Genomic DNA, 10,519 nt, shown 5'->3' with positions numbered 1-10,519 from the left:
AAAGAAAGAACAAAAACGAACCAAATCAAAACGCAACCACTAACGCAAACCCACCTAAACACAAAGAAAACACTAACGCGAACATAAACGCCCGGGGCGGAATCACCTGTTTTAGCTTAATGAACGACTATAGTACCCCAACTTATTCATAGTCTTTTGCACTCACTTAAACGAACGCGCCTGTTTCAATTTGATGAACAATTTTAATACTCCAAGCTTATCCGTAAAATTTACAACATTTGCACTTGATCAATCCCCGCTAATTATGTAATTATTTTTTTTCCCAACACCAAAACAAAGTAATTAAAAAGTAAATTATTTTCACGGAATGCAATGGGTTTATAAAGGGAAGTAATTGTGTTTTTTCCTAATTTATCAAAGGGAAGTAAGTGCTATAGGACTAAAAAAAGACAAAATTAGAATTTTTGTAAAAGATGATATTTTTTTTAAAACTTGTGTTTAATGAACATGCCGACAATTATTACTGTAATTTGAAAAATGAAAATTATTTCCCAACACTTTCAATAGTAATTTTTTAGCTCATAAATTTAGACAAATGCGCACGATAATTTTCTAACACTTAAATTCGTACAATTCCAACGATATACAAATGCATTACATACAGAACTGAGCTTTATATATTAGATATATATGTAAGCGGTCAACCTAAGGTGCAGAAATTTAAAATGAATGTAAAGTTAAGCAATGAATTATCTCCCACTTGAAAATCCAAATACCGAAATTTCTTTCAAGGGAAATAACTTTCACAAGAATAGCTAAATTAATCAAGAGTAACTAAAACGTGCTTGAAAACAAAATAAAACGCTCTAAATTGTATTACCTAACGATTATAACAAATCTTTTATACCAGCTATCTAACAATGTATTTTACTAATTGGATACTTAAATGTAGTCTTTGTTTGAAAGTCTAAAAGCGGTAGCTTTATTATAAAATACTTCTATTCAATTTCGATAACATACTTTTACATTGCGAGTTTGAAATATTAGCATTTGTGTAAAATATTTGGATCCCCTAAATAAAGGGACACCTTTCAAAAAAATCAAACACGGGTAACGTTTTTAGACATTGCTAGAATTATTAATTAAATTTAAAAAAACTATCATTTGAAAAAACAAAGTCTACGGTTAGTTATAAATTCCATTATAAATTCCTTTGCCGCGGAAATAGAAGAAAGTCCGACGAAATATATAAGAAGGGTTATTAAATGTAAACAATGCCTACGCTTGGATAATAAATATCGGACACGCATGAAAACCTTGAGTGTACATTAATTACTCACCGAATAAAATGAAGTAGAACACACTTCGGTGACCGCCCATATGTCAGGGACGTAGAGAGCCGCTCTCTTGAACCCCCCCCCCACCCCTCGATTACACTACCGCATAGGCGCAGCGTACGGCCCCTGGCTCCTTAAAATTAACAGGCGCCATCGTGCTCATAGGATAAGCCAGACTGCCAAATAGCATCCTAATAACAATGATGCAGATTTTGTCATTCGATAAAGTGACACAAATGAAAATGATTTTTTCTTTAACACGTAAAAAATTATTTGACGTGTTTTAAACATCACTGTGACTGATGCAATATGTTAGCGTTACTAATGATCTATTATTAGATGCTCGATCTCAATTTCTGATTGGGTTGTCTAAAAATAGATGCTAATTGCATCATTCGCAAAGTCACGAAACTGTTTGGATTTATTTCCAGACAAAAATAAACATCCCAGTTAATAATCTAATCTAGGTTAATTTTACTTATTATTAAAATAAAACGTATTACATGGCCCTCGGCGGCCCAGGTGAGCATTTGGGGGGTTGAAACAGAAATTTTTATTTGCAGCCAAATCGCACCCTACCTGGGCGCCGGCGGACACGGCTGATTCTATTTAGTGAGCGTTTGTAACGTCCCATCCTATCCATTGACTATCGCACTGTTTTGACAGAAAGTAGTCGCCATAGCGCTCATGGGAAAGACCAGGGCGCCAAATCGCATCCTGCCGGGGGGCCGCCCATGCAAAATTAAATCACCCCTCCCCCCACTCACCTCCACCCCCCTCCTACCCCAGAAAATTTCTCGGGAGTACTCATCAACTCGCTAAAGTTTATGGCACCCGGATAAACTGTCGTACCGCAATCGTCTTTTATTTTTATAAATTGTATATAGAGAAAAATCCCTCCATCCCTTGGCGCCGCCCTTGCAAAATTAAAAGATTTGTTTACAGAAACCTCACCTAAAATGTTTTAATTAAATCCCCAACTTTCGATAGCAATCGGATGAACAATATCAAACGGCAATCGACTTTTATTTTTATATACCGTATATAGAGAAAAAAATCACGCCCTACTGGGCGCCATCCTGCGAATTTGAATTTTTTTTCCCCGCAAAAGCTTTCCCAGAAATATTCTCAGCAACTTCCCAAAGTTTCATGGCGATCGTGTGACCAGTGTCACTGCAATTCACTTTTATTTTTTATATACCACATGTAGAGAAAAATCGCACCTTACCCGAGGCGCCGCCCTTGCGAAATTAAAAAATATTTTTTTCAGAACCCTTTCCTGGAGTGTTCTAATCAACTCTCCAAAGTTTGATGACAATCGGATGAACGCCGTGAAACCGCAATACACGTTGATTTTTATACACTGTATATAATGAAGAATCGCACCCTCCCGTGGCGCCGCCCTTGCGAAATAAAAAAAAAATTTTTTTGCAGAACCCTTCCAGGTAGTGTTCTAATCACCTCCCCAAAGTCTCATTGCTATCGGATGAACGGTGTCAAAACGAAATCTACTTCTATTGTTATATACCGTACATAGAGAAAAATCGCACCCTCCCGTGGCGCTGCCCTTACGAAATTATAAATGATTTTTTTTTACAGAACCCTACCCCAGAGTGTTCTAATTAACTCACCGAAGTATAGGTGGCGATCTGATGAATGGTGTCAAACCAACATCAACTTTTATTTTTATATACACTATATTGTGAAAAATCGCAACCTCCCGTGGCGCCGCCCTTGCGAAATTAAAAATGATTTTTTTACAGCACTCTTACCCAGAGTGTTCTAAAGAACACACCAAAGTTTGGTGGCTATCGGATGAACGCTGTCTAATCAAAATTGACTTTTATTATAATATACTGTATATAGAGAAAAAACAAATTGCACCCTGTCGGGGCGCCACCCCTTCGAATTTGAAATTTTTTTTTTCACAGAAACCTCCCCAGGAATATTCTCAACAACTTCCCAAAGTTTCACGGCGATGTGATGAGAGGTGTAGTAATGCATAAAAGATGAACAGACACACAGACACACATACACACATTGCGTTTTATATATATTAGACCTTCAACTACAAAACAGCCGAATAAAAATTACAACACTTTAACACGTCGATACTGTATACCTACGAAACAGTGGCGTAGCGAGGTCGGGTGTCACCCGGTGCGGCACTTAATGGTGTCACCCCCCCCAGAGGCGCAACAACCTTTCCCGGGGACAAACTTTCAATTTTCGATTTACACCCCCCCCCCCCCCTCAAACTTTCGATTTGCACCCCCCCCCCCTCAAACCTTCGATTTGCACCCCCCCCCTCAAACTTTCGATTTGCACCCCCAACCTCTTAAAAGACTATTTAACACTCTAATTAATCACTCTCCTAAGTGGAATTATCATTTTTCTCTATATATTTTGCTATATTTTGCCTTGGTGTCACCCCCCTAAATGGTGTCACCCGGTGCGGTCCGCACCCCCCGCACCCCCCTCGCTACGCCCCTGCTACGAAACAATATCAGCAACAGCCTTTCGCCGTTATTCTCAAATCTAAACGATTCATCAAAACTTACCAGACAAGTACAATACTTTGAACACCCTGTCATTACAAAACTCTATACACCAGGACAGATTTCTAATTCAAAGTCTGAGAAAACGAGACTTACAAGCCCTATTAAAATTAGATAACCTTTTGAAATGTTCGAAATTTAAATTACGAACTTATTAATCGTTTTCTACATCAATATGTGAGAACACATTGAAAAAGCAAAGTGACTAGTAAAAAGCACCCCGACCTTTTGAAATTAAGGATATAGGGTTGCATTTTCAACATCGCGAATAAATATAGGCCTCTATAGACCTAATTTTAGGGTCGGGGTGCAAAATTGATAGTTCGTCCTGTGTACCGAAATAGATCGCTACTCTTTTATAAAAATTATTAATTATTAGGTACTTTTTTGATAATAGCGATTAAACATTATGCGCCCCCCCCCCCTAGGGATGGCGCCCTAGGCGGCCGCCTAGTTCGCCTTATAGGTAGCGCCGGCCATGACTGCAGCCAATAATAGATTAGCCCAACATTGCATCTATAAATAACAAAGCCTAACCTTGCCGCTAATAACTCTAGTTTAACCAACGTATAACGATCATTACTAACCACATACAACGTAACACAACATCAAAACACTGGATATTTGTAACAAATATTAAAATTATTCCCATCAATAGGTTGATTTCTGATGCACCACCAAACAACCCTAGAGGGTTCTATTTAGATATCTTAGGGGTCAGAAAATAGAATTACTTTGCGAGACTTCCTGCCAAAAACTGTTCAATGATTGGCCAGTTTTGGCACGTGACCAATCTCATTGTTTATATTGTACTCAGAAAATAAGATATTTCAGCTTCAACACTACCTAACATTGAATTATACACACAGTATAGAACTGTGTGTTTACTTCAGAGAGCCAAGTTGCAATATTTATGAAGTTTTAATTTGAATTCATATTAACAACAATTTTGGCTAGCTACAGTTGTGTTTCATGGAGTAAATCTCTCTCTCTCTCTCTCTGTATATATATATATATATATATATATATATATATATATATATATATATATATATATATATATATATATATATATATATATATATATATATATATATATATATATACAGGGGCGTAGCGAGTGGGGGGCGGGGGGTGCGGAACGCACCGGGTGACACCATTTAGGGGGGGGGGGGGGGACACCAAGGCAAAAAATGGCAAAATATATAGAGAAAAAATTGAGGGGGTTGCAAATCGAAACTTTGAGGGGGTGGGGGGTGCAAATCGAAAATTTGAGGGGGGGGGGGTGCAAATCGAAAGTTTGAGGGGGTGGGGTGCTAATCGAAAACTTGAAAGTTTGTCCCCGGGAAGGGTCGCAACGCATCGGGGGGGGGGGGGGGTGTGACACCATTAAGTGCCGCACCGGGTGACACCCGACCTCGCTACGCCACTGTATATATATATATATATATATATATATATATATATATATATATATATATATATATATATATATATATATATATATATATATATATATATATATATATATATATATATATATATATATATGAAGATTCTTCTAACGAAACCAACAAGCAATCGATATGAACGTATGCAATGACGCCATTAAACTCATACCGCTTTTGGTGTTTTTAGACGGGCACCTCTAGGAAAATAATTTTATATTGATCGTGGGCAAAAAACGGATTTTATTTATAGCTCACAGATTTAAAATTTTAATGTGGCGGTTTAGAAATATGGACGTAAAATGTAGAACTTGTATCTGTATCTTTATTGAATTAAGTACGTTTTGGTGCAAGTTCAAACCTTTGTCCTAAATCTGTGTTGCAAATTATTTTCTAAAACCCAAGTAGATTTGAAAGTAAAAATTATATTTTTTTCAGAAGTGAATATCTGATTGGAGATCGGCATCCAATACTAGAGAAGATCTCCCTTCAAAAACTAATTTTTTTTACAAAAAAAAAAAAAAAAAAAAAAAAGATTGCGGTTTCTTAAAGAAATGCATCGCGATATTGTTAAAAATTAAACACTAATCAACCGCTAAATATCTTTACAAAGTGTTTCCTATTCACTAAGGATAACGAGTTCGTTTACCAGAGGATTGACCTTTTTTTAAATTTAGTTTAGTTACCAATATTAAAAAAAAAAAACAAATACGTCAAATTTTAAAAGGTATAAAAAAACCACACAATCAAGTGGGTTTTAAATCGTGTTTAAATATAACGCAGAAGATTTTTAAATATTGAATGGGCCGTACATGAGTTTCCCAAGTGTAAACAAAGGTCCCCAACAATGTTAGGGTACAGTGGGTTACAGGGGATACAGTGGGGTGTGGGGATACAGTGGGGTGTGGGGATACAGTGGGATGTGGGGATACAGTGGGATGTGGGGATTCAGTGGGGTGTGGGGATTCAGTGGGGTGTGGGGATTCAGTGGGGTGTGGGGATACAGTGGGGTGTGGGGATACAGTGGGGTGTGGGGATACAGTGGGGTGTGGGGATTCAGTGGGGTGTGGGGATTCAGTGGGGTGTGGGGATACAGTGGGATGTGGGGATTCATTGGGGTGTGGGGATACAGTGGGGTGTGGGGATACAGTGGGATGTGGGATACAGTGGGGTGTGGGGATTCAGTGGGGTGTGGGGATAAGGTGGGGATACAGTGGGGATACAGTGGGGATACAGTGGGGATACAGTGGGGTTTCAGTGGGGATACAGTAGGGAAGTACAGAAGATTTTTAAATATTGAATGGGCCGTACATGAGTTTCCCAAGTGTAAACAAAGGTCCCCAACAATGTTAGGGTACAGTGGGTTACAGGGGATACAGTGGGGTGTGGGGATACAGTGGGGTGTGGGGATACAGTGGGATGTGGGGATACAGTGGGATGTGGGGATTCAGTGGGGTGTGGGGATTCAGTGGGGTGTGGGGATTCAGTGGGGTGTGGGGATACAGTGGGGTGTGGGGATACAGTGGGGTGTGGGGATACAGTGGGGTGTGGGGATTCAGTGGGGTGTGGGGATTCAGTGGGGTGTGGGGATACAGTGGGATGTGGGGATTCATTGGGGTGTGGGGATTCATTGGGGTGTGGGGATTCAGTGGGGTGTGGGGATACAGTGGGGTGTGTTAATACAGTGGGATGTGGGGATTCAGTGGGGTGTGGGGATACAGTGGGGTGTGGGGATACAGTGGGGTGTGGGGATACAGTGGGGTGTGGTAATACAGTGGGATGTGGGGATTCAGTGGGGTGTGGGGATACAGTGGGGTGTGGGGATACAGTGGGGATACAGTGGGATACAGTGAGATACAGTGGGAATACAGTGGGATGTGGGGCTACAGTGGGGTGTGGGGATTCAGTGGGGTGTGGGTATACAGTGGGGATACAGTGGGGATACAGTGGGGATTCACTGGGGTGTGGGAAGACAGTGGGGATACAGTGGGGTGCGGGGATACAGTGGGGTGTGGGGATCCAGTGGGGTGTGGGGATTCAGTGGGGTGTGGGGATACAGTGGGGTGCGGGGATACAGTGGGGATACAGTGGGAATACAGTGGGATGTGGGGATACAGTGGGGTGTGGGGATTCAGTGGGGTGTGGGGATAAGGTGGGGATACAGTGGGGATACAGTGGGGGATACAGTGGGGTTTCAGTGGGGATACAGTAGGGAAGTACAGAAGATTTTTAAATATTGAATGGGCCGTACATGAGTTTCCCAAGTGTAAACAAAGGTCCCCAACAATGTTGGGGTACAGTGGGTTACAGGGGATACAGTGGGGTGTGGGGATACAGTGGGGTGTGGGGATACAGTGGGATGTGGGGATACAGTGGGATGTGGGGATTCAGTGGGGTGTGGGGATTTAGTGGGGTGTGGGGATTCAGTGGGGTGTGGGGATACAGTGGGGTGTGGGGATACAGTGGGGATACAGTGGGGTGTGGGGATTCAGTGGGCATACAGTGGGATGTGGGGATTCAGTGGGGTGTGGGAATACAGTGGGGATACAGTGGGGATACAGTGGGGATTCAGTGGGTTGCGGGGATACAGTGGGAATACAGTGGGGATACAGTGGGGATACAGTGGAGATACAGTGGGGATACAGTGGGGATTCACTGGGGTGTGGGAATACAGTGGGGATTCAGTGGGGTGCGGGGATACAGTGGGATGTGGGGATACAGTGGGTGTGGGGATTCAGTGGGGTGTGGGGATTCAGTGGGGTGTGGGGATACAGTGGGATGTGGGGATTCAGTGGGGTGTGGGGATACAGTGGGGATACAGTGGGGATACAGTGGGGTGCGGGATACAGTGGGGATACAGTGGAGATACAGTGGGGTGCGGGGATACAGTGGGGATACATTGGGGATACAGTGGGGATACAGTGGGGATACAGTGGAGATACAGTGGGGTGCGGGGATACAGTGGGGATACATTGGGGATACAGTGGGGATACAGTGGGGTGCGGGGATACAGTGGGGATACATTGGGGATACATTGGGGATACAGTGGGGATACAGTGGGGATACAGTGGGGATACAGTGGGGATACAGTGGGGATACATTGGGGATACAGTGGGGAAACAGTGGGGTGCGGGGATACAGTGGGGATACATTGGGGATACAGTGGGGATACAGTGGGGATACAGTGGGGATACAGTGGGGATACAGTGGAGATACAGTGGGGATACAGTGGGGATGCACTGGGGTGTGGGAATACAGTGGGGATTCAGTGGGGTGCGGGGATACAGTGGGATGTGGGGATACAGTGGGTGTGGGGATTCAGTGGGGTGTGGGGATTCAGTGGGGTGTGGGGATACAGTGGGATGTGGGGATTCAGTGGGGTGTGGGGATTCATTGGGGTGTGGGGATACAGTGGGGATTCAGTGGGGTGTGGGGATTCACTGGGGTGTGGGAATACAGTGGGGATTCAGTGGGGTGTGGGGATACAGTGGGGATACAGTGGGGATACAGTGGGGATACAGTGGGGTGCGGGATACAGTGGGGATACCGTGGGGATACAGTGGGGATACAGTGGGGATACAGTGGGGATACAGTGGGGATACAGTGGGGATACAGTGGGGATACAGTGGGGATTCAGTGGGGTGTGGGGATACAGTGGGATGTGGGGATTCAGTGGGGTGTGGGGATACAGTGGGGATACAGTGGAGATACAGTGGGGATTCAGTGGGGTGTGGGGATACAGTGGGGATACAGTGGAGATACAGTGGGGATTCAGTGGGGTGTGGGGATACAGTGGGATGTGGGGATTCAGTGGGGTGTGGGGATACAGTGGGGATACAGTGGGGATACAGTGGGGATTCAGTGGGGTGCGGGGATACAGTGGGAATACAGTGGGGATACAGTGGGGATACAGTGGAGATACAGTGGGGATACAGTGGGGTGTGGGAATACAGTGGGGATACAGTGGGGTGCGGGAATACAGTGGGGATACAGTGGGGTGCGGGGATACAGTGGGAATACAGTGGGGATACAGTGGGTTGCGGGGATACAGTGGGGTGCGGGGATACAGTGGGGATACAGTGGGGTGCGGGGATACAGTGGGAATACAGTGGGGATACAGTGGGGATACAGTGGAGATACAGTGGGGATACAGTGGAGATACAGTGGGGATACAGTGGGGTGTGGGAATACAGTGGGGATACAGTGGGGTGCGGGGATACAGTGGGGATACAGTGGGGTGCGGGGATACAGTGGGAATACAGTGGGGATACAGTGGGGTGCGGGGATACAGTGGGGATACAGTGGGAATACAGTGGGATGTGGGGATACAGTGGGGTGTGGGGATTCAGTGGGGTGCGGGGATAAGGTGGGGATACAGTGGGGATACAGTGGGGATAAAGTGGGGATACAGTGGGGATACAGTAGGGATACAGTGGGGATACAGTGGGGATACAGTGGGGATACAGTGGGGATACAGTGGGGATACAGTAGGGATACAGTGGGGATACAGTGGGGATACAGTGGGGATACAGTGGGGATACAGTGGGGATACAGTGGGGTTTCAGTGGGGATACAGTAGGGATACAGTGGGGATACAGTGGGGATACACAGCAAAGATACCAGACTAGAATGAGCCCACGACAAGCTACATCGACATCCTACAGAAGCGTGTAACCAATTATATCTGATGCAGAAAAAAATGTTGAAGAAAAAATGTGTAGTCCAACTTATTATTTTGAAAGAATTTTAGTTTAAAAATATTAAATTCCAACTGACTATTGAAAGTCTTTTTTTTTTGTATTTTATATTATCAGTTATTTTTTTCTCATTTTATACTATCGAACTGTAAGAGCAAAATCATTGGACATTTGAAACGCTTCATGGCAGAAATGATTTTGTTAAAACTAACAAGACCAGTGTAGAAATTAGAAATTCAACGTAACGTTTCTTGGTTAAAGCAGTGAGTAATCTACCATACTAACAAGTTTTTAATTATCAAGGGAAACAACTCAATCGGAATCCAAATCATAAAACGTATCTAAAAGAGAACTAGCAAATTATCTAAATCATATTATTCTTACAAACAGAAAATGCAGCACTTTATATTTTACTAGAACTTTGCATAATATTTTGACTTTCTTAAAACAGTAATTTAATATTTGAAAGTACATAAACCTGTTAAACTTTTTATTTTTATATTCAATAATCTATATAT

The 10,519-nt window shown here is 43.1% G+C and overlaps 1 protein-coding gene across 1 annotated transcript; it reads right to left on the bottom strand.

Annotated features, from left to right (window-relative positions):
- Positions 1-6,860: 6,860 nt before the first annotated feature.
- Positions 6,861-8,698, bottom strand: LOC131933636 (golgin subfamily A member 6-like protein 1; the record flags this gene model as incomplete). Its single annotated transcript, XM_059290318.1, has 2 exons — positions 8,590-8,698; positions 6,861-6,928 (listed from the first exon to the last, which is right to left on the bottom strand). Coding segments are annotated over exons 1-2 (177 nt in total), but the record flags the coding sequence as incomplete, so codon positions are not given.
- Positions 8,699-10,519: the final 1,821 nt, after the last annotated feature.

This window comes from Physella acuta, unplaced genomic scaffold (genome assembly GCF_028476545.2).
Source record: "Physella acuta isolate Inbredline_101_S28 unplaced genomic scaffold, ASM2847654v3 ptg002592l, whole genome shotgun sequence".
NCBI lineage: Eukaryota > Metazoa > Mollusca > Gastropoda > Physidae > Physella > Physella acuta.
This window is presented reverse-complemented; position numbering and strand designations above follow the sequence as displayed.